Source organism: Triturus cristatus, chromosome 5_1 (genome assembly GCF_964204655.1).
Source record: "Triturus cristatus chromosome 5_1, aTriCri1.1, whole genome shotgun sequence".
NCBI lineage: Eukaryota > Metazoa > Chordata > Amphibia > Caudata > Salamandridae > Triturus > Triturus cristatus.
In genome coordinates, this window is record NC_140587.1 from 183,521,068 (window position 1) to 183,545,469 (window position 24,402).

The 24,402-nt window shown below is 45.3% G+C and overlaps 2 protein-coding genes across 6 annotated transcripts in view; both read right to left on the reverse strand.

Annotated features, from left to right (window-relative positions):
* Positions 1 to 21,254, reverse strand: part of LOC146830613 (uncharacterized) — a 32,757-nt gene extending 11,503 nt beyond the window's left edge. Inside the window, exons 1-2 of the mRNA XM_085605096.1 lie at positions 19,946 to 21,254; positions 9,631 to 9,870 (exon numbers count right to left, since the gene is read on the reverse strand). Of these exons, the coding sequence (XP_085461222.1) occupies positions 9,631 to 9,870; positions 19,946 to 21,254 (1,549 nt within the window). The remainder of the gene's footprint in view (positions 1 to 9,630; positions 9,871 to 19,945) is intronic.
* Positions 1 to 24,402, reverse strand: part of LOC146830611 (ly6/PLAUR domain-containing protein 2-like) — a 480,941-nt gene that overhangs the window by 418,186 nt on the left and 38,353 nt on the right. Inside the window, exon 1 of one of the 5 annotated variants that reach the window (XR_014961460.1) lies at positions 9,520 to 9,870. The exons of 3 other annotated variants lie outside the window; for them this stretch is intronic. The gene's annotated coding sequence lies outside the window, so the exon portion shown is untranslated. Of the gene's footprint in view, positions 1 to 9,519; positions 9,871 to 24,402 lie in introns of those variants that run through there. One more of the 5 variants, XR_014961462.1, reaches the window with a different exon arrangement.

Consider the following 24,402-nt stretch of genomic DNA (forward strand, 5'->3'; position numbering starts at 1 on the left):
GATGGGACAGAGTCCATCAACACTACACCTGATAGATCTGCTGACAGCAGATGATCTTAAATTAGCTCTAGGAGCTACGGGGTCTGAATCAGGGAGTGGGTCAGCTATAGTCTCTGGGTCAGATGATGAAAATCAAGATGACCTGGACTCTGTGGTTGAAGGGCCAGATCCACAGGGATCTGAAAAGGACAGAGGAATTCTCCCTAATAGAACTGACAGAGTGGAAGAGAGGCATAGGTCCCCTTCAAGGGAATCTGACCACTCCTATCACTCTGGCAGAGAATCTGTCCAGCAGAGGAACTCATACTTTAATATAAGAGAGACTTCCTCTGAATGAATGTACAAACTGCTGCAGTATGAGGAAGCAAGAGTTGCCCTCAAGGCCAAGCAGTTGGCATTGGACAAAGAAGACTTTGAGCTCCAGAGAGCTTCTAAAAGAGAGGGGTTTGAACCCCCTGGTGGCAGCAACAGTGTCCCTAGAGTCAGAGATTACATTCCAGACCATAAGAACACGTCCAAGGTTGTTCCTCCCTACCAGAGTGGGGATGATATCCACAAATGGATAACTGCTATGGAGAGGGCCTGTAGAGTAAAACAGGTCCCTCAGAAACAGTGGGCAGCAATCTTGTGGCTCTCCTTTTCAGATAAAGGTACAGACAAGCTCCTCACTGTTAGAGAAGAGGATGCTGATGATTATGAAGTCCTGAAGAGTGCAGTAATAGATGGGGTTGGCTTAACCACGGAACAGTACAGGTTGAAGTTCAGGGATACCCAGAAAGCACAGAATCAGGACTGGACTGACTTTGTAGATTGTGCAATCAAGGCTCTAGGGGGTTGGCTGGTTGGTAGTAGAGTTGCTGATTTTAAGGGATTGTATAATCTTATGATGAGAGAACAGATCCTTAATATTTGCCAAAGCCAGTTGTTGCATCAGTTCCTGGTGGACTCTGATCTGACCTCTCTCCAAGACTTGGGAAAGAAGGCAGACAAATGGGTCAGAACCAGGGTGAGGCAGAAAACCCAGAACCAAGGGGGTGACACTTAGAAGCAGGATCCTAAAGGCTCTGAGAAAGGTGGGGATAAGTCAAAAGACCAGACGTCTTCACAAGGGCCTCAAAAATCCACATCTGGTGGGGATTCACAGTCTAACAAAGGGAAAGGCCAAAGGAAGCCCTGGTGCAAATTCTGTAAACAGAAAGGGCACTGGACGTCTGATTACAAGTCCAAAGACCAAACCACCACCACTCCTGCCCCTAAGGCAACTGTTCCCCCTAGTACAGTTACTGGTGGAGGTGGTAATCAGAATAAGGGTGTAGTAGGGTTGACCCTGGGTTCAGAAGTGGACTCTGGCCTAGTCAGAGTACCCACTCAGGCATTGCTGATTTGTGATGGAGACATTGATACGTCATTCCTAGTGAGCCCCAGTAATCTGGGCAAATACAAACAACAGCCTGTAATAAACGGCAAACAGGCTTTGGCATTCAGGGACACAGGTGCTAGTGTCACCATGGTGGCAGAGGATCTTGTGGACCCTGGGCAGATCATCCTGGGTGAAATGTACCAGGTTACCAATGCAAGCAATGTCAGGACCAACCATAGTCTGGCAGTTGTGAATTTCTCCTGGGGAGGGGTAACTGGCCTTAAGAAGGTTGTAGTCAGTGCAGACCTCCCTGTCAAATGTCTATTGGGCAATGATCTAGAGACTACAGCCTGGTCTGAAGTAGAGTTATGGACTCATGCTGAGATGTTGGGCATACCTGCAGAGGTATTTGCTGTGACCAGGTCACAGGCCAAAATGCATAAAACTGAACCAGCTCTGGATGCTGAAAGTAGGGACCAAGTGCTACCCAAGAGGAGGAGCAGTAGGGTTAAGGCAGTGCCTTCCCCTCTGTCTCAGATCCTGAGGGAAGAGAAGCAGATCCTGAAGGAGGAACTTCCCCAGAGGGACTTGAGCCTGATCAGTTTGAGTTCTCGGGGGCAGGGGGACCTTCTAGGGAAGATCTGAGCAAGGAGCAACAGTGCTGCCCCACTCTTGAACCCCTCAGACAGCAGGCTGCTGCTGAGGCTGCTGGGAGTGCTAGTGAGTCCCATAAGGGTTATTGGGATGAGGGACTCCTATATTCTGAGGCTAGAGATCCAACCCCTGGAGCCACCAGGAGGTTGGTAATACCTCAGAAGTTTAGGGGGTTCCTCTCGACCCTTGCACATGACATCCCTTTAGCAGGTCACTTGGGCCAAAACAAGACCTGGGACAGGCTTGTTCCACATTTTCATTGACCACATATGTCAGAGGACACCAAGGAGTTTTGTCGCTCCTGTGTCACTTGCCAAGCCAGTGGCAAGTCAGGTGGCACAACTACCTGTGGTGGGGGTACCCTTTGAAAGGGTAGGGATTGACATAGTTGGTCTCCTTGACCCTCCAACAGCATCTGGGCACAGGTTTATCCTGGTGGTAGTGGATCATGCCACCAGGTACCCAGAAGCAATTCCCCTGAGGACCACCACAGCCCCTGGTGGCAAGAGCCCTCGTTGGAGTTTTCTCCAGAGTAGGTTTCCCAAAGGAGGTCATATCTGACAGAGATACCAACTTCATGTCAGGATATCTAAAAGCAATGTGGAAGGAGTGTGGTGTAACTTATAAATTCACTACTCCCTATCACCCACAATGCAATGGGTTAGTTGAACGCTTCAACAAAACCCTAAAGGGAATGATTAAAGGCCTCCCAGAAAAGCTTAGGCGAAAATGGGACCTTTTACTTCCCTGCCTTCTGTTTGCATACAGAGAGGATCCACAGAAGGGGGTTGTTTACAGCCCTTTTAAACTTCTGTTTGGGAATCCTGTAAGAGGTCCATTATGTTTGGTGAAGGAGGGCTGGGAGTTACCTCTCAAACCTCCCAAACAGGATGTGATGGACTATGTACTTGGTCTCCGCTCCAGGATGGCCGAATACATGAAGAAGGCAACTAAAAACCTGGAGGCCAGCCAAGAACTACAAAAAACTTGGCATGACCAAAAGGCTGTGCTGTCTGTGTACCAGCCTGGACAGAAAGCGTGGGTGTTGGAGCCTGTGGCCCCAGCAGCTCTCCAAGACAAGTGGAGTGGCCCCCATACAATTGTTGAGCAAAAAGGAGAAGTCACCTACCTGGTGTATCTTGGAACTCCCAGGAGCCCCCTTAGGGTGCTCCATGTCAACAGATTGAAACCATATGTTGACAGGGCTGACACGGACTTGCTCATGGCAACTGATGAGGAACAGGAGGAGGAGAGTGACCCTCTACCTGACCTGCTCTCACAGAAACCTGATGATGGGTCAGTAGATGGTGTTAATTTGGCATGCAGCCTCACTGATCATCAGCAAACTGAATGCAGACAAGTTTTGCAACAGTTTAGAGATATGTTTAGCCTGACCCCTAGTCAGACTTCCTGGTGTACCCATGAGGTGGACACTGGAGACAGTCTGCCTGTCAAGAGTAAAATCTACAGGGAACCTGACCATGTCAGGGACTGTATCAGGACTGAAGTCCAGAAAATGTTGGAACTAGGTGTGATTGAGCCTTCAGATAGCCCTTGGGCTAGTCCAGTAGTCCTAGTACCCAAACCTCATACCCAGGGTGGTAAGAAAGAAATGAGGTTTTGTGTAGACTACAGAGGCCTCAATGCAGTCACCAGGACTGATGCCTATTCAATTCCCTGGGCAGATGAATTGATTGATACTTTGGCCTCAGCCGAGTATCTGAGTACATTTGACCTAACAGCTGGCTACTGGCAGATCAGGTTAGCTGAGGATGCCAAGGCCAAAACTGCATTTTCAACCCCTGGTGGGCACTACCACTTTGTGGTGATGCCCTTTGGTTTGCAAAATGCACCTGCCCCTTTTCAGAGGTTGGTGAACAAAGTTCTGACAGGAATGGAAACTTATTGCTCAGCTTATCTAGATGATATTGCTGTCTTTAGTTCCTCCTGGCAGGATCACCTGGTCCACCTCAGAAATGTTTTGGGGGCTCTGCAAAAAGCAGGCATCACTATCAAGGCCACTAAGTGCCAGATAGGGCAGAGTCAGGTTGTGTAACTGGGCCACCTTGTAGGTGGAGGCCAGGTTCAACCTTTACAGAGCAAAATCCAAACCATCATGGAATGGGTTGCTCCAACCACCCAGACACAGGTGAGAGCCTTCTTAGGCCTGACTGGGTACTATAGGAGGTTTGTGAAGGGATGTGGATCTATAGTGACCCTCTTAAATGATCGTACCTCAACGAAAATGCCAAAAAAGGTTCAGTGGACAGCTAGCTGTCTGAAGGCACTTGAAGACCTAAAGCAGGCCATGTGCACCACCCCCATCTTACAGAGTCAAGACTACACCAAAAAGTTCATTGTCCAAACAGATGCTTCTGAGCTGGGTGTGGGAGCTGTACTGTCTCAACTGAATGAAGAAGGTCAAGACCAGCCAGTAGCTTTTATAAGCAGAAGGCTGACCCCTAGAGAGAAACGTTGGTCAGCTATAGAGAGGGAGGCCTTTGCTGTGGTGTGGGTCCTTAATAAGCTGAGGCCATACTTGTTTGGCACTCACTTCATAGTTCAGACTGACCACAAGCCCCTCCTATGGCTTAAACAGATGAAAGGTGAAAACCCAAAACTTTTAAGGTGGTCCATTTCCCTACAGGGGATGGACTATACAGTGGAACATAGACCTGGGACTCAACATGCCAATGCAGATGTACTCTCACGGTATTTCCACTTAGAATACGAAGACTCAACTGGTCAAGGTTAGTTTAGTGTCCCTGCGTTTGGGGGGGGGGGGTGTAGGGGAGTAGGATCTGCACTTATGTTGCCCCCACTTTTTTTCTGATGTTTACACTGGTTTCTGGCTATAGTCTGGCTGGGACCCTGCTAATCAGGGCCCCAGCCTCTCTGTTCTCTCTAAACAACTTGGAGTGTATACTAGATGCACTAGTGATTGGATACTGTGGTAACTTATGAGCCCCTAGTATATGGTACCTTAGGTACCAAGGGCATAGCTACTTCACAGGCCTACCAGGGGCTGAAGCATGTATTATGCCACCCCTGGGAAGCAGACTAAATCTGACACCACAGGCCTGCTACTGCAGCCTGGGTGAGGTAGTGTTAACACTCCTCACTGAGGTATAGGTTCCCTATATCTCACCTTACACACACATATAAAGCTATCATTCACCCCTAAGGTAGGCCCTATCAATGCTGAGGGCAGGGTGTTTGGTTTCTTTGTGAGGGGGTGCCTCTGCCTGAGCAGTGCCCCTCTGCAGCTCTCAGAGTCCCTTCTCTGTTGCTGTTTGTGGATGTGGTTAAACCATATACTCTTAAGTGCATTATAACCTAGCGGTAAATGCTAACTTTGGGATGGCTGCATCAAAACATGTTGTGTTTGGTGTCAAACGCTTTGGAATCATACCCCCACACCAGTAACTGGTGTGGGAGTATGATCCCACCCTTCTAGAGGTATAGACATGTACCCACTGTGGAAACACGATGAAGAGCCCTGGCATCACAATATGGATGCCACCAGCACAGACACTGGGCTGCCCTCCTACTGCTGACCGAAACTTGCAGTGGAGGAGGCCCAACAATAGGCATCCTGTCACAGGGAGGTGTAACCACCTTCCAGACAGGATTTAGTGTGTTGGGGCTGGGTGGGTGCACTCCTAGAGTGCTTTGAAGTCCTGCACTGGGGGAGCAGAAGGCTCCTCTGTGCATATGCCAGCACAAACCGGTCCAGGGGCTACCAGCCCCTGCTCTGGCGCGAAACTGGACAAAGGGAAGTGGGTGTAGCCACCCACTCCCCTGACCCTCCCATAGGAGTGGTCATAGAGCTAGTCCCTCCCTTTCTTTTAGTATAAGTTAGGGAACCCTTGCCATTGCAAACTAGATATCCCTAGACGATGCTCTTAAGAAGAATCCTGGACCTTCGACGTTCCACTACCTTTGGAAGACTTAAGAATCTCCCTTGGAGTCAAGGAGTGTCTCCCCTGCTTGGCAGGCACCAAAATTTTGCATCAAGGGTCGCAAACTTTCCCGCTCCCGCCGGAGTCCAAAGTCCATGCAGCCCCAGAAGTAGATTTCCTGACTTCTCAACGGCCATCGTGAGACCCAGCAAAGCTGAGGCGAGTGGACCCCACGAGTGACGAGGAGCAGCAATACCGGGTAACATGTACTATTGTCATGTGCAACCCCTTCACGATGTTCTATGAACTTGTGCTTTGGACCACGTGTGGTCCAAGCCTCCAGCAGGATTTATTCCGAAAATCAGAGGCCTACCTTGTCCCGAGTGACCGCAGGCTCCTGGTGAGTGAATCCTCCCTAGGCGTCTTCGCGATCCCTTGCCGGTTGGCTTGTGGGTCCCCTGAAGACTTTTCTACAGAACCAGAGGCCTCCCCTGGTTGCTCCAGGTCTGTCCTGACTTACCCTTGCTGGGGGAGTCTCTCAGACCTTGCTGGTCTGCACCGCTGACTTTCTTCACTTTCCATGAGACTTGCTGTTGCCAAGGCTTGTTGGCTCCAATCCGGTTGCTGACACCTCAGTAAGCTGCAGACTTTTCGGGACACTCTGAATCCAGCTCCTGGTTGTCGTCGACGCCTCCTAGACCTCGTGGCTGAAGAGTCAAGACACCTGTGATCACCTGAAATCACCAGACTACTGTGAGCATCCAGCTTCCTGGCCCCGGGTCACTGGCAAGTGACTTTGAACACTGTCTCCTCTGCTTTCAGGTCTTCCTTCTTCTGAATCCAGCCTTGGATTCCACCGGACACTTCTTCTGTCTTCACAAGCAGCAAGTCTTCTTTGGCTCCCATTGAAAACGACGCCGCGACCCGACACCAAAAGACACCTATGCACCCGGCTTCCCTGGGTGAGGCAACTCAAGTACTCCGGTGCTCCTGTGTGTGTTGGCTCTAGAACTACTTACCCTGTAAGTGACTTGCTTGTAGACTCTCCCGAAGTATCATAAAACTTGGGTGGATTAGTGAGGCCCCAGCGCTTCTTAAGAACTTAGGCCTTCTCCCTTCTAAAGTCGTTCTTCTTATACCTCTTTTTTAGTATATGGCCTGGTACGCCCCTAGGGCCCCAGCCATATAAGTGCTTAACTTGTTGTGAAATGTTGATTTGTGCATATGTCCTTGACTTCTAATCTCATCAAGAGATTAGTAGAGTGTGTCTAGTAATAAATACATATATATTTTATATATATACCTGTGTGGTGTCCTTTCATTTAGTGATTCAAGAGATTATAAGGTAAAACAAGCTGCTTTACATTCCTCTGAGACTTAGCCTGAAGGCTGCTCCCCAGAGCTACCACTAGGATAGCTTTCTTAAAAAGATTGTCTTAAACCTATCTACCATAAGAGTCGAATTGTACTGGTGCAAGGTGGCCACTTTAACTAGTGACCAGCATATACCAGGCCAACTTCTCACAGGGTTCATCTCATGCTGAGGGGAAGTTTGTTCCAGGTCTTGGCCATAATGTAGGAGAAGGCTTTTCATCCCATTCTGGCTCTGCGGATGCAAGAGATTTTGGCCAGGATAAGATCGGTGGATCGGAGGTTTCTCTTGAGTGCGTAGAAGGAGAATCTTTCATTGAGGTTTGGGGTCTGGTGTTGTGGAGGGATTTGTAGGCATGAGGTAGCAGCCTGAAAGTCAATCTCATTTCTTCGGGGAGCCTCGTAGGTGCTGGGTGATGTGGTCTTGTCGTGGGAAGCTGAGGACGAGTCTGGCTACGTCATTCTGGATGGTCTGGAGTTTGAGGAGTAGTGACTTATTGTCTCTATTGTAAAGGGCGTTCCCGTAGTCCAGTCTGCTTGTTATGAATGCATGGGTGATGGCTTTCCTGGATTCAAAGGTATCCATTTGAAGGTCTTGAGGAGGGTTATTGAAGCACACAGAATTGTTCTGACAGTTCATGGTGAGTGAGGAGTCGAGTATAATGCTGAGGTTGCGGGCATGCTCCGTGGGTGTGGGAGGGTTGTCGAGGGCGGTGGGCCACCAGGTGTTGTCCCACGCGGAGGGGGTCGATCCGAGGACAAGGACTTCCGTTTTCTCTGAGTTGAACTTCAGACTGCGACGTACTTCATTCCTTCCTGGAAACTGTGTCTGGTGATGTCGGGTTCCTTGGTGAGGGAGAGGATGAGCTCGGTGTTGTTAGCGTTAACCCTAGGCAGCGAACTCTGCTCTGCTGGGAACGTGGGGTTCAGGCAAAACTCCAACTCCGCAGCAGAGCGGAGTTAGCCCGCCCCTCCACCCCCCTCAACTTAAAAGCAGGGGAAAAAAGTTACTTACCTGCTGTGGCTTCTCCGGGCTGCCCTCCTTCCCCTCCTTGTCCCCGCAAACTCCTACTTGTACAGTGGGGGGATGGGTGAAATACGACCACTTGAGGAGCGCCTGAGCAGAGTTTGAACTACCAGTAGGATGGTTTACCTTTTACGGAGCGATGGTAGTGACTGTTAAGAATAATGGTAGATGGGCCTGGGGGAACCCAAATCCTATCTGGGTTGTCATGTAATATGCACAACCATGGGTAAATATCAGGCAGTTACAGGCCTCTACATAGATAGATATGATTATGGCCTTACTTACACTGAAGGATAGATGTCTCTCGGAATGCCACGTTCAAGCTAATCAATTCCTACTATCTACACAGGTCTGAAATGGCAGCAAGCAAAATTAACATGTTTTTCCCACACATTCACGCAGTATGTGTCCCACATGTGGAGTGGAAGGAGCAGACATGTTCCTCATGGTGTGAAGCTGTACACACATAAATGAATACTGGAACGGCGCTGTGCCACTAACCACAGTATCCCTAAAACACCACTGGCATGGCTTCTGGGTCAGTTCCCATGCCCTGCCAAGTTTAAAGTCACCTCGAAATGTATTGACCTAGCACTGATTTTAGCAAAAAGACATAGCACAATGAACTGAAAGGCAAAGAGAAGCCTTCAAATAGGCAAAAGGTAAAGGAAACTTTTCAGATGGGCTATCTATAAAAGCATTACCAAACTTAGAGAGGCTGAAAGAGAATAGGGCTCCATGCAAACGGCTAGGGACTAGGAGGAAATCCTGCGGGACTTGAAAATGTATGAAGATTCCTTAAGCAGAGGTTCCCCTTCCCGCTCAGGAAGTTGAGGTAGACAAAAATGCAGTAGAACAGCTGAATACAAGAGGTTCTAGGCTCGGCGTCTACTCTGACGGTAGATAGGTGAAGCATCCTTGTAAAAAGTACAACAATACAACTAATAATAACAGTAATAATAATAACAATAACGATAATCATGAATTTTTAAAAGTACATTAGAAAAAGTAAAGTGTTTATTTTTACAAAACATAAACCCATCTGCTGCACCGCAACAGACCCATCCCCTCCATAAATCTCTCAAAAACCCACAACAGTAACATATAATACATTTAATCTATTCTACCCCTCCCACGCACACCACCCGCAACATGTCCAACACTATCCCTAGTGCACCCCTCCAAATGGTCCTGTCTTTCCTTACTTTTTCCTTTGGCCCTGCTTTAGTTCCTGAACGCCTTTGAGGCGTTGTTGGAGGAGGATCATGATGGTGTGGGAAATGGAGTGGTGGCTGCTGTGTGGGAGGAGGATTTACTTGGCCGCCTGCGGGGTCCTGGGCGATGGTGTCTTGTCCGCAGCTCCATCAGCTGGGCACTGGTCGAAAGAAATGCTGCTCTCCTCTCCTCTTCCTTCTTCACCACCTGGAGATACGCCACCTCAATCGCCTTCATTTTAAGGAGGCGTAGCCGAACAGCTCCCTCCAGCTGCCGCCACTGCACCAGCCTGTCCTTCTTGGTAAAATAGGTGGAGCTGGGGGATGGACTCCAGACAGGAACTGCAGGATGTTGCGGTGAAGAAAGAGGAAACAAACATGAATTGTAGTACCCATTGCAGGCACATTTGTATAATCAGTCCGAAACACTGCAGTGCTAGTTCTTTAGGGCCTCTGTACTTTTTTATAACTCTGTTCCTTAGTAATTTACAATTTACATTGCTTTGCATTGATTAAAAATTGATTAATACACCGCAAGTACCTGCATAGTTAAAAACATATTTTTGTTCTCAAACGGAAGAAAAAGAAACATAGAAAAGTTTAAAGACATGTTTTCATTTTGTGAAAATTTCTTTCAAACTACACTTAAGTAATATGTGTTTTAACAATTGACTGCATAGTTATATACATTTCATCGAAAACTTTGGCGCTTTAAATTTATGCACCGTTGATTTTACTATATATGCAACATTAAAAGAGCAAAGCTAACAGGGCAGCATGCTATTTTGGCCGACTGTTGGAACATAACAAAAATTCCAGTGGTCCTTCTCTCTTTATTCACTCAAATTCCACTGCCCACACCACACTCACTCCTACTTCATTACCAGTACAACAATTAATATTGCTGGGTTAGGAAGCAAGTCAGAGTTGAGTAAGGTTGACGTTTTAGGCCAGTGTTTGGGCTTGGTCTAGGCTGGGCTATGTACAGGTTAGATGGTTTACTGAGTACAGAAGACAGATCAGTGTAAGAGATGGCATGGCATGCACGGAAGAAAGTCAGGAAGTTGAGGGAGAATTTGGGGTTGGGATTGGGACAGGATTGGCAGTGTTGGCATAGGTGGAGAGTAGGCACCGGGCAAGGAAACAAAGAATACACCTCTTCCTTTACTTTAATGGCTAAGGGGCAGAGACAGAAACACAGCAAGATAGATAACTTAAATATGCCTAGGGATCGAGCTTTGGCAGAAGCATGAAAGGAAAGGAAAACCTTAACAAAACAAAATGGATGCAGAGTTTTCAGAAGGGAAAATGGGACTGACTTACTGTCCATCCCAGCAGCCACCTGCTGACCCTCCTCCTCCTTGTGATTTTCCTCATACCCCTCCTCCTCAGCCTCTCGTTTGAGAAAGCAAGGCACTTATTTAGTAATGTCAATGCCAACTGCAGTGTTTTTTACAAGTAAAAACGAAATACCTAACATATCTGAATGTACTGCTTGCCAAAGAATCACTTTGGAAGATGCACTCCCATATTTTAAAATTGAAAATGTCAAACATTAAATGCTATACAAATTATTAATTATGGGGGGAAAGTCTTCAAAAGCAGAAGCAAAACAATAATTGAAATGTAAGAGGAGTAAGAGAGGTTGATACTGCAACAGTAAGGAAAGAAGGGAAAAATAGAAAAACAGGAGGAACTAGGCTGCGGAAACAGAAGCGAATATAAATCGAAATACAATGAGATGTGCGGGGTCTAAGTACACTAACTCAAAAAGATCAAGAGGAAGTTAGGAAATGGTAGGAAAAATACAAAAGAGGAAAATCTAGTTTGACAGACGTCTAGCTGCATTTCTCAGTGAGGTTGTATGTGAAATGTAAGAAAAGTAAATTAATAATTGTACATGACTTACTGGCACCAGAGGGAACGGTTTCTAGGGTGGTGGCGGTGGGTGAGAATGCTGGCCTCCGGGCCTCCTCTTCTTTGGTGTTCTTGAAAGGAGGAAGGAAACATGAAGCACCGTTTATTATTAGAGCTTTGTACAATAATATTTATGTGCATGTAATAAGAATTTACAGGCAAGTAAATGTAGTTTGAGTAACTGACCCAATTCCCACCCTTTAACCTCTATCCTTAAATCAATCCCATGTCGTACAAATTAGTTACAGCTTCCAATTATATTGCACCTCTGTTACCTTCATGAGTTACCAATATCATCTTCATAAGTTACCAATATCATCTCACATTAAAGCAATCCACAATCAAAGTTGACAATTTGGCTCTGCACTTAAAAGAGCAGGAGACTGTACAGCCACAGGTCATTCATGAAGAAACCCTGCCACCAATGAGATTTTCCCTCTATCCTCCCAACTCCCTGCCCAGTAGTACTACTGGATATCAACCTCCAGAACATGGTGTAAGAATATCAAAGACATAATATTGAGGGAAAATATATATTGAAAGGTGTGTGCATATAGAGAAATATAAATATACTATTCTCAACTCCACATCTACGCAACTAAAAATATATATATCAGTAAAGTACATATATGTGGAGTTAGATCTAGAAAATCTAGACTTACTTACTGGTCGATATTTGATTTCAGATATTTTGACCTCGGTAATGTGTGCCATTCATATCATGGCATCGATATTCAGGGTGTACACCTTCCGGCCCATCAACCTAAGCCTAAGCATACCTGTATTCATTGCTTCAAATATTTTAGGTGACCTCTCCTCAATGTGGATTTGTCAAACAGATTTTGTAATATCCAAAAACACGTCAATATGTCTTTACATCACTACCAATCCCAGTCCTCCTGATACTTCCCTGGCATTCCACAGAGTCTCAGTCTGAACCACCTACAAACTACCTTGAAAGAAAATATGTATATAAAATATTTTGGTATGTGCTGATTTGTGTACACCTAAAGACACATTTGCACATAATAACAATTACTTAAATATTAAGAGCGTTTTTTCTACTCTATGGAAGTGGGCCTCAAGGTACTCTGCCAACTCACCTGTGGACTCAGCAAAACCAACTTATCTTTTCTGCTGCGCGGCACAAAGCTGAGCAGAACCGATGTATTGCCTCTGCTGCGTGAACTTCTCCCGGTGCCAGGACTCTGCATCGCAGCCTCACAGCTCCTCAGAACCCATTCATCTTCTCTGTTGCATGACGTATCCTCGATGTCTGACTTTGCATCGCAAGCCCTTGTCGAAGGGCTTCTTGATGCTGAAGCAGAACCTTGTATCGCAGCCCTGCAGCTCCTCAGAACCGACGCATCGCTGCGGCTATGCAATGCATCATCGACGCCGGACTTTGCATCGCAAGTCCTCGTCGACGGGATCCTTGACAGGATCAGCTATTCGGAATTGATACATCACCTCGGCTTCGGGACACATCCTCGACGAGGAACCTTTCAATGCCCCACAAACCAGGATTTTCTGTACTCTTGTTCACCGGGCCTAACTGATCCCTGTAGCCGGCCTGTGCTCCATTGTGGTTGGCCTAAACATTTGACTTTGTCCTGGTCCAGTGAGATCAGATAACCACAGTAGGCTCTACTGGTTGGATTTTTGTAATTTTGGTCTCATTTCTTAAAATTTACTCTATTCTTTTATTCTGAGGTGGGATCCTTTTTGTGGTGTGTCGCCTCTTTGTTATTATTTGCAGTGTTGAACAAAAACCTTACACATTGCCACTGACTTAAGCCTGACTGCTTTGTGCCAAGCTACTGAGGTTTGAGCACAGGTACATTTAAGATTTGCTTGTGACCGCACCCTGACAGAAATTGTGGTTGCTGGTTGAGAAGGGTTTCGGCCATCCCAACCAGTAACCCAATTTCTCGGTGTGTACTCAGGAACTAGTGCTCATGGCTACAAAAAAGATTTCCATATAACTTAAACGTGTTCACTTTCCAGATCTGACCTATGCACTTTAAATAAAGCACTACATTTGTACTGCACCTCTTGAACCCTTGTTCTGTCACAAAATTCATATATGGCCCACTTGCAAGAAATAATAACCATCACTTACCTGTATGCACCACTGCGATGCCCAACTGGTTCTGCGGTCCAGGATGTCAGCCCAGCCATGCATGATTGGTCACTGGGTATGCTGCTACGCACTCTCCCTCAGTGAAAGGTCAATTCCGCCAGCCTGGACCCCTTGTTAGGCCTGCCACCTGCTACCAACGTGAGTGGGAGGTGATGCAGTGCATAAAACACCATCATAACCACCTTCTCCCCTGAAAACTCTTTACTTCTCCTTTGGCACACTGCCTGCCTTAGCCATAGTTGTGGGGGTAAGGAGTAACACACATATACGAGGCACTGGCGTAACGAAACTCGAGGGGGCCTCACTGCAAGGCACATGAGGGGACCCCCTCCGGGCTCAATCAGGAACTCTGCAGCCTGAGTGCTGTGCTGAGGGGGCCCCCTGGAGCTTGTGCCCCCCCCACCACCGCCCTGCGGGGGGCCTGTGTTACGCCCCTGATACGAGGTGGACAAAAAATAAATGAAAGCAGAGGGGGCGTGAAAGTAGATGAAAAAGTGAAAAGAAAGATGAAAAATTGGGTGAGTTGGGCAAGAATGGGATGCATGGGTTTGGATGGGTTAGGGAACAGAGGTAGGAAATAGCCGGATGGAGTATGAATGCTAAATCCTGACCACGTGGTTTTGCGCTATATTTTTTAAGGCAAAATGTGTCTTTGCTTCATTTTTTTGCGCTAGACTCAGGGAGACAACGTCCAATTTCACATTATATTTTACACAATTTCACTAACAGCAATGACACTATTTTTGCCCAACCCTTACTAGTAATATCTTTAGGAAATTAAAGAAATAAATTTCGAAGGGAGGATTCATTTGGGATGAAGAAGTCAACCAAGTGTTTGAAGAACTATTTTTTTCAATTCAATAAACTTTATTCGGTTTTTGTCATTAAAATCATAAACGTTACACAGATACAATACAAACAAACAATAAGTTGTGACATAATTTAAAAACAGGCTCCATTGCCACACAAGGATTCATCTAAAAACAAGTCTAGATAAAAAGACATGTCCATAAAGTGTCTAGACTTCATAGTTGCCTTTAAAAACCCTACAATAAAAATAATACAATCATCCTTCAACAGTTGGAGATGCATTAATGCAGGTCTAACCTGTTTAAAATTCAATTTCTTTAAAATAGGAACTATAAAATGCCTCCTGGGGACTTCATACAGTTTACAAAAGAACATAAAGTGCAGCAAGTCCTGAGGAGACTTTCCGTCGCAGCCACAGGAAGCTAGCACTTGACCTCTAGAAGCCCCCTTGGGTCTTGCTAACAGGAGATGGAAAAGATTCATCTGGAACCTGGTTAAAAGAAATTTTTCATGTGACGTCAAGGACCCCATAAGGTGTGGTTAAGACAGTGGCGTCGATTTAAGCAATAGATATGCCCGAATACTCGGTTTCCGTACCTCTTCTGCATCCCGATCTGCTTGCCTCCTGCTCAAGAAGGAGGACTTCCACAAACATGGAGATGCCCTAAAGAAACGTCTATTAGCTCGGGGTTGTCCACATCGCCTTGTTAGACATGCATACAAGAGAGCGAAATATTATGACCGAGACGCTCTAATGCAAGGGAGTAGACGTGTACAACCTGATCAGATCACATGTGTAATTAATCATTCTTCTTTGAATTATAAAATAAAAAATGTGATTAACAAGAACTGGAGAATCCTCAATACAGATGAGAATGGGATCCAACTTCAGCAGCCATTAGTGACATACAGGAGAAATCGAAATTTGCGGGATCTTTTGGTTCACACGAGAAACAAGGCCCCGAGCATTCCACATCAAACTACCATCACCGGACTTCCGCTGATACTAGGAAATCACAAATGTGGGGCATGTCATGCCTGTGATGCAGCATTAGTAACTGAATTTTTTACTTACATTGATAAAAAGGTTAAACTAAGGCATCTCACGAATTGTAGAAGCAGCAATATTGTATATATTTTGTTTTGCCCATGCGGGTTGGCCTAGATTGGTGAGACTGGACGTGAATTCCGTCTCAGATTCAGTGAACACAAATCAGCGATAAGAACAGGAAGAACTAATGCCCCTCTAGTGCAGCACTTTGTGGAGAGCCAACATTCAGAAAAAGATGTGAGATGGTGTATTTTAGAGAAGGTGCAGAGTAAAGCAGGCTCACCAACAGAACTAGCACGGAAAAAACGTGAAACTTTTTGGATTTTCCATTTGAATAGTGTCAAGAAGGGCCTGAATGAAGATATAGTGTGGCATGTTTCGTAATTTGGACATTGTCCTTAGCTGCAGGCCAATAAGTGTAAGTGTATCTGAATCTTGCCTGGCCCGGTGATATAGAGCATCACTCAGGGCCCTGAGTGACCATGGTGTACCGGGTTAAGAAAGTGTAAGGACTGTAACTGATTTGACAATACCAGACTGGTATCCCGTGGTAGAGGTTGTACATACACCTCGAAATGGAATCAAAATACATGAAAAAGAAATTTGTTGTTTGTACTTTCGCCGTTCTTATTGGAAAAATACATTTCGAGATGGCACTCTACAATCGGGTATTATTGTAGTCCTATTTCTATGATGATGACTGCCACTCTATGTCACCTGGATACAGTGCCAGGTTTTACGCGTTTTACTTTGTCAGGCATTAATTATTTAAACTTTGCATCTTGATCTAACTGGCGCAAACTAGAATGTGCAACATTGCATTAACGCGGTAATTATGATCGTAGATGTAAAAGAAGCTGGCGGTTGCCTTTTAGGACGATTGTAGTCCCATTTCTATGGCTATGACTGTAACGCTATGTTGTTGATACACAGCGTCAATTCAAAATTTGCGAACATACGTGACAAGAATTTTCAATTCTATTAAGGACACGGAGGCGAGGATTATGCTTCTCATTTCTTTACTAGAAATTTGCTCAGCAGCCAATCATGTTACAATAAACTAAAAAACCACAATACCCATGAACCCACTGGGCATCACGTAACAACCATAGAGAATGCATGTATAAATAGTCAGCAAGAGAATATCACATCCTCTTTCTTTGGTAGATAGCAACAGTCAGAAGAAGGAAAAAGTGCAACAACTGGAAGGGGCTTGGAGGAAAACTTGGAGCTTGAACACTGCAAGTGAAGACCAACAGGATGGAACAGTTGATTTGATGCTTGAATCGACATCCGAAAACTGGAACCAGCAAGCGTCCGAAAGATAATCCAAGACAAAAGGAGAGGATCGCAGCTCACTTTGGATCAGAACCTGAAAAAGATATAAAGTCGTAATACACCATTCCGAAATGCAAGAAAAAGCATAGGATACTTAGGGAGGGAAGAGAAAAAACAAGGAATTTATCCAAATATACCAGATCAATATATCAGAAAATATATAATTGAAAAGTCTTATATGCAAAGGTATATGTGCAAAATACATGACAGAAAAAATGGGTGGGATAATCCTCGCCTCCGTGTCCTTAATAGAATTGAAAATTCTTGTCACGTATGTTCGCAAATTTTGAATTCTATGTCAGGACCGGAGGCTCCGATTATGCTTGTTCAAAGCTGAGCCACCACAACAGAAGCAATATCCAGAATAGGCTTATAATAAAAAGTTTTAAACATAGAATCAGTTGACCAATCAGCTGCTTTCATAATATCTATTAAGGTCACACCCATAGAAAAAGCCTTGGAAGCCATAGCTCCACGAGTTGAATGTGCACCAAAAACAGTAACATCAATACCTGCTTCACTCATTAACCATCTGACCCATCTGGCTAAAGTAGCCGGGGTCACAGGGCGAAAGGGTTTTTGCAACGCAATCAACAATTGACCATGCATATCTTGTCGAAATTGAGCAGTACTTACCTCATAATCCTTAATGCATTGCACTACACAGAGTTTTGGATTATTGGGAAAACGTGGGTAAGTGACTGAAGCAGTATTACACTTAGTACGTCTGGAAATGGAAAAAGTAACCCCTTCCGGAGAAAAAGTACGACCTGCAAGATCTAGCGCGCGAACATCCGACACACGTTTGCAAGAAACTAGACATAAAAGCATAGTTAACTTAGCTGATAATTGTTTGCGGGATAAAGAATCGTTGGCAGGCCAAGCCTCCAAGAAACGTAAGACAATAGACACATCCCACAATGCAACATACTTAGGACAAGGAGGCTTTACCAATCTGATACCTCTGAGTAATTTGGAAATCAAAGGATGTTCACCTGCAGGTTTACTATTAATAGGAATATGCCCCGCCGAAATGGCCGAACGGAAATTGTTGACAGTCCGATATGCAAGGCCTGAGGAAGCAAGGGAAGCTAAGAAATTCACAATCAAAGTGACATCTGTATTAGAGGGATCCACTTCCCGTTGAGCGCACCAATCACACCAACATTTCCATGCGGCTGCATAACGTTTGTGTGTGTTGGGAGACCAAGCGTCGTTGATAAATCTGGAAGCGTCTCCCGAAAGGCCTGAGACTTGCCAGCGATCCCCGAAACCCGCCATGCCACTAGAAAGAGTTGACCCGACTCTATTAGAGGATGAGGATTGCCGAGGGGATCCAATAACAGATTCCACAGTTGGGGAAGAAGAAATGGCACTGCACAAGACATCTGCAGAAGAACCGGGAACCAAGCCTGAGCCCTCCAGAGAGGGGTGATCAGAATCAACTCCGTCCGATAAAATTTCATGCGAGCCAGAACCCTGGAGATCATGACAAACGGGGGAAAGGCGTAACACAGGAGAGACGGCCATGTCTGTAGAAATGCATCCGTGGCAAGAGCCTCCGGATCCGGACGCCAACTGAAGAACTGAGGAAGTTGAGTGTTGAGGCGAGAGGCAAAAAGATCGATCTGGCAGGGGCCCCACACCCGAGACAGGAATCTGAACACCCGAGGGTGAAGTCTCCAGTCGCTGAAATCTCGAAGGTGACGAGAATTCCAGTCTGCCACCAGATTGCTGTGACCCGGCAGGTATTCCGCAATCACCGTGATGTTTCTCTGAAGACAAAAGTGCCAAAAATCTTTGGCTATCTCTGCTAGAATCTTGGAACGTGTCCCCCCTAGTTTGTTGACATAACGGACCGCTGAGACATTGTCCATGCGCAGGAGAATGCAACAATTCGTCATGCGAGGAGATAGACAACGGATCGCAAAGGACCCCGCCAGAAGTTCCAGGCAATTGATATGGAGAGATAATTCCTCCGACGACCACCGGCCTCCCGTGGAGATTGGACCGCAACGGGCTCCCCAACCCCACCGACTGGCGTCGGATTCTATCACCACCTCCGGGGACACTCCGAACAGGGCTCGGCCATTCCAGGACTCCATGTGTTCCAACCACCACAACATCTCCCACCTCGCTTCCTCTGACAGAGGAATCTGATCCGAATACTTGAGGCCTTTCTGGAGATGACGGATTTTGAGTCGCTGAAGCGCCCGATAATGGAGAGGACCCGGGAAGATGGCCTGAATTGATGAAGCTAACAGACCGACGATCCGAGCTATAGACCTCAACGACACAAGCTGTTTGTGTAAAATCAATCTCAACTCCCGTTTGATTGACCTGATCTTCTGAAGGGGCAATAGCAGTTGGCAAGAGAGGGAATTGATCAGGAAACCCAGAAATTCTATCGACTGCGAGGGGTGAAAAACAGATTTCTGAGGATTCACTAGAAATCCGAGTGACTGTAAGAGATCTATTGACCATTCCAAATGGAGCATTAACAGACGGGGACAGTGAGCCATGATAAGAATGTCGTCCAGATAAATTATCAGACGAACTCCCCGAGCTCGCAGTGACTCTACCACAGGTCGCAGAAGCTTCGTGAAGCACCAGGGTGCTGACGAGAGGCCGAACGGGAGAACTTTGAACTCGTACCAGACACCCTGCCACTGGAATTGAAGAAACCGGCGATGAGGACCGTAAATGGGAATCGACAAATACGCATCCTTCAGATCGAGGCGGACCATCCAGTCCCCTTCCTGAAGAAGATCCCTCAAAAGATGGATGCCCTCCATCTTGAAGTGGCGATAGACAATCCAGCCGTTGAAGTCTTTCAGGTTGAGAACTAACCTGGAACCGCCTCCTTTTTTCTGAACTAGAAAGACGTTGCTTGAAAAACCCTGAGGATGAGGAAAAGACCGGACAATAGCCCCTTTCCTCAGGAGGGAGTCGATTTCCTCGGAAATAATCGCCTGATCGTGAAGAGAGAACATCAAGGGAGAAGGAGGGAAAGGTTGACTTGGGCAACTGAAAAACTCTATTCTGAAACCTTTGACAGTCTCTAACACCCATGCATCGTTGGAGATCATGAGCCAATTTGGAAGGAAAAACTGAATCCTGCCCCCCAACATGACCTCTGTAACAGAGATCAAACTCACCTGAAGCGGAGGAATCGTGATGTCCTCCCTGTTGACCGCCGGCACGTCCTTTGCGGAATTGGTATCGACCTTTACGGGAGGGGTAGAAGGAAGGCTTGTTGGAGGCGGAGTTGGGGTCCTGACCTCCACCACGGTGGGACTGGAAACCACGCTGGTTAGATTGGTTAAAGCCGCGGCCGAACGATCGTCCCCTATATCGTCCGGCCCTTCCAAAAACCGGGCGAAAAGCCCGTCTAATAGAAGCCTGAGCCTTGTCCAGACCACTGAAAGTGGCGACAAATTTTGTAAGTTCCTTGAGAAAAGGATGTCCAAACAATAAACCCTGCGCCAAAGGGCCGGATTCAGATGAGGAGAGCTCAGCCAATTTTGGGTCCAATTTTAATAAAATAGAACGTCTGCGTTCAGAAGACATGGCACAATTGGCATTTCCCAATTGACAAACAGCTCTTTGAGCCCAACCAATGAGGTCGTCAGGATCAATGGCGGAAGAAGACTCTTTGGCCTGATAACCTAAATCCAAAATTTTGGTGAGAGGTCCCAATAAGTCCAATAACTTATCTTGACAAGAGCGCCAAGCTCTATCAATGCCTCTCTTGGGGTCCTTGGCATATTTCTTAAGATATGTCACCATAGTCGGATCCACCTCCGGAGTGTCTGCTAATTTGTCTGCTAAATCAGGCCGTGGACATTCAGAACGGAGACGGGTACGCACATCCTTGTCAAAAGGTTGACGAATGTGTGCCTGGACGTACTCCGCCACCTCCTGAGACGGGAGCCAAGAGGAAGAATTAGGATGTATGATGTCGGAAGGATCAAAGGTCAGAACCTGGGGATGCGATGGCGCGTCAACAAAATGTTCCTTCCGGGCCTTCTTACGAGGAGGAGAAGTGACCTCATGATCCGAGGAGGAAGAAGTAGAAGTGCTATCATCGTCTGTCTGACGAGCTGGAGGGGACGAAGGCTCCACGGGAGGCTGACCATAGGAATGTTCAGAAGAAAGGGCCTTGGCCAGTTTAACAAAATCAGATTTATGTGGATTGGATAGTTTGGAAGATTTAGCAGACCTGGAGGACTGTGAAGATTTTGACGATTTTGAAGCTTTAGAAGATTTAGAGGTAGGTAGCCAACCCTGTTGCACCGCATATTGGGACAAATGACGTTTCAATGGTGTAATAGCGCGAACCAGCGCCTTATTCACGGACGTTTGAACACCCATGTCAAGAGCCTCTACCAAATCCTGCTCCATAGAGCCAGAGGCGTCTTCATCATCATAGTAATAGTAAGCATCCTCCTCAAAATATTCAGCCATGGCAGTGCCTGGTGTAAATAAAGCCCACAAGAGGAAGGATATCAACAAATAATCACGTATGCCAAAGCACAATAAAGGGGGAGCGGCAGAACCCCGTAGGCAAGACCAAACACCAGGTTAATGACCTGGAATTATTTAAATATTTGAATGTGGAGGGAGGGCTTGCCAAGCACAAAAATAAATAGCCACTCTAGGCAGAGCCTATGCAAAATTATCCAGCCCCAACTGTGTCAGAAAACAGCAGGACGTCAACAGGGGCAGTAAAAACAGGCTGTGGGCATATGAGCAAAGAAGCGCTGCTCTCGCGCTGAATTCCTGAAGAGAAACGATGTTTGTCAACAAGAAATATGGCCGCCGCGCATGCGCGGTAACGACCGCCTGAATTTAATAAAAGAAAGAACTACGCGACACGCGCGTAGCCTTTCAGCCCCGTTTTCTCCCTCTCCACGTGAATAATGAGGCGCGGGCGCCTAGCGCCCGAACCGGGGAGGTAGACACACGCTCCCTGCAACGCGCATACGCCACCAATACAAATGAGCAATACTCGCGAAAATTGAAGTCAAACTGAAAACGCGCACAGCGCTAGCAATACATGCAAAACAGAAATAACCAAAACATTGCCATAAGTAAAAACAGGTTAGAGTAAGCAAAATGCACTTAACTGGCTGCGGAGCAGCAAAGAAAGAGGATGTGATATTCTCTTGCTGACTATTTATACATGCATTCTCTATGGTTGTTACATGATGCCCAGTGGGTTCATGGGTATTGTGGTTTTTTAGTTTATTGTAACATGATTGGCTGCTGAGCAAATTTCTAGTAAAGAAATGAGAAGCATAATCGGAGCCTCCGGTCCTGACATAGAATTTGCGTGCGCTACTCTAATTAGGTAGCAGCTTAGCGTTTTGGTTGTAAAGGACACACTGGATTTTATAACGTGGAGCGTTTCGTGAAAGAAGTGGGAACTCATTGTAACGGGTAAGTAAATAGCGTGTAGTCGGTGTTAAGACGGCATAGATAAATAGTTATGATATGCGTAGCTTGGTTGAATGAACGGTATCTGTGCCGAGGGAAGCTCTTGTTTGAATTCACAGTTGTATATAACTAGGGTAGAACTTTGGTGTATGCCTCTAACAATACGTATGTAAGGTGGAGCCGTGCTCTCCCTGTGGCAGGCTCACCTGTGACTAGTTTTTGAGTATAGGACTCTTAGATATTATAAGGATCTATTATGTCTTGGGAGTCCTTGGTCTGGTGAATTATGTATACATGGGTCAGTTTAGTGTAGATTGAGGGGAGATGTAGTGAGGGTTAGGGGTATTGAGGTGTAATCTATTTACATAGTGTCAATTTCCCATGTACTATAAATTTGGATATTGAGGAATTATATCACATGCATATTTTTTCTCTCTCTTTCTTTCTTTTATTTTAGCTATCACGTTTGTTGTGCACCGTATTGATGCCGGTTGAAAATAGGAGATAGAATCAGTACCTGGCGTGATGGTCTAAATGGAATACTGAGAGATAAATCCTGGATTTGTTCCAAAACAATTTTATGGTGTGTAAGTTTTTGGATTTTCCCGGCTGGAGTACTAGGGTCTCCTGTACTTAGTTTATCAATGCCCCTGATTGTTTCTTTATATCTTTCCTTGTTTAGAACTACCCGGTTTTTACTATGCTTGGGTCCCCATGAATAAATACAGTAAAATGAAATATAACATCCCGAATAGAGATACATTGCTTCGGGTAAGGGCTTTTTTGGAGTCAACATGAGATATCATCTAAAGAGTTCATTTCAACCTATGAATTGATTATGGTATCAAATCTTTTTTTTGTGCAGATAAAATCACCAGTATTCTAGCAGAAAACAGAAAGGCACTTTGATTACTAAGTGGAATTTATAGATGCCATTTTGAACCATGAATTTCAGTACTCTCGTAATTAATAGAGAGGATTTGGGTTTAGAATGAACTGGCTGGATTTTGCTTGTTTTTGAGCACTCTATGAAGGGGAAAGCTTTTAGATATACAAAAATTTTTTTTTTTTATATGTTTCTATGGACTGTACACTATGGTGTGGGGGTGTCTTCAACAAGTTCACATTGGTGGAAGATGCGTTATTTGTTTTTTCTCCTTTTTCTTTTATTATTTTATTTTGTAATTATGTTTGTCACACTATTTTGGACTTTCCATTAAATGTTGATACCTATGACCTCGCTGCTCCAATTGAATTTTGGGAACGAGAAGAATTGGTGGTTTGGTTTCTATATTCTGATGGCTTGGTCCAATCAATTAAATGATTAAAAGCAAAATATGGGCATAAAACAGTGATGTTTTCTTATTGTCATTTTATAGGTCCCCTGGGCGCTGTGATCTTTATATGGGTATCTGGATAGGTCCTGATGAAGGTGGTCTAACTATTCTATATACACCACCGAAACGCGCGTAGACCCTGTGTTCAGCCCTGTGCTCAATCTGGTCGTGGAGGTTTTCTGTTACTTACAACCTCCCTTTGTTCAAATACAGTTGTATGAAGATTGTGTGAGTGTGGATGTGTTTGAATGGTTTGGTGATATGGAAGTGTTTATGAGTTTGTCCAGGGGTTATTGTTTTCTCTAAATGTAATTTTTGTATATATATATGTATATTATATGTATTTATTGTTATCATAGAATCGATTTTGTCTTTTGAGATGGACAAGAAAGTTATTGTGTATATAAAAAAAACGAAAAGAAAAAAACGGAATGAAAAAATGAAATAATAATATGAAGTTTTTATGAGATATACTGAGAAATTAAAAATAAAAAGTAATGAGAATTATATGGCTGAGTGTCACTGTTATATCTATGGCCCAGTAGAGATTGAGTCTTTGATTAAAATGAATAGGTAGGCCATGAGGGAGTCTTCTTTTTATTGGCTTTCTTGGTTAATTCCACGTCCTCTCGTACAATAGCATCTGGTTTAAAAAATAAAACTCCACCCCCACACAATTCAAATCCTCTTTTAATATAGTTAAGCCAGGGGATACGAGCCATATTATCTAAAGACAAACACTCTCTTAGGATTAATTGAGTGAGGATTAGCTATTCGTTTAACCAACACGTTAGCCAGAAAATCAAGGGATGCAGAGCAAGTGTATCACTTAGGTAGGA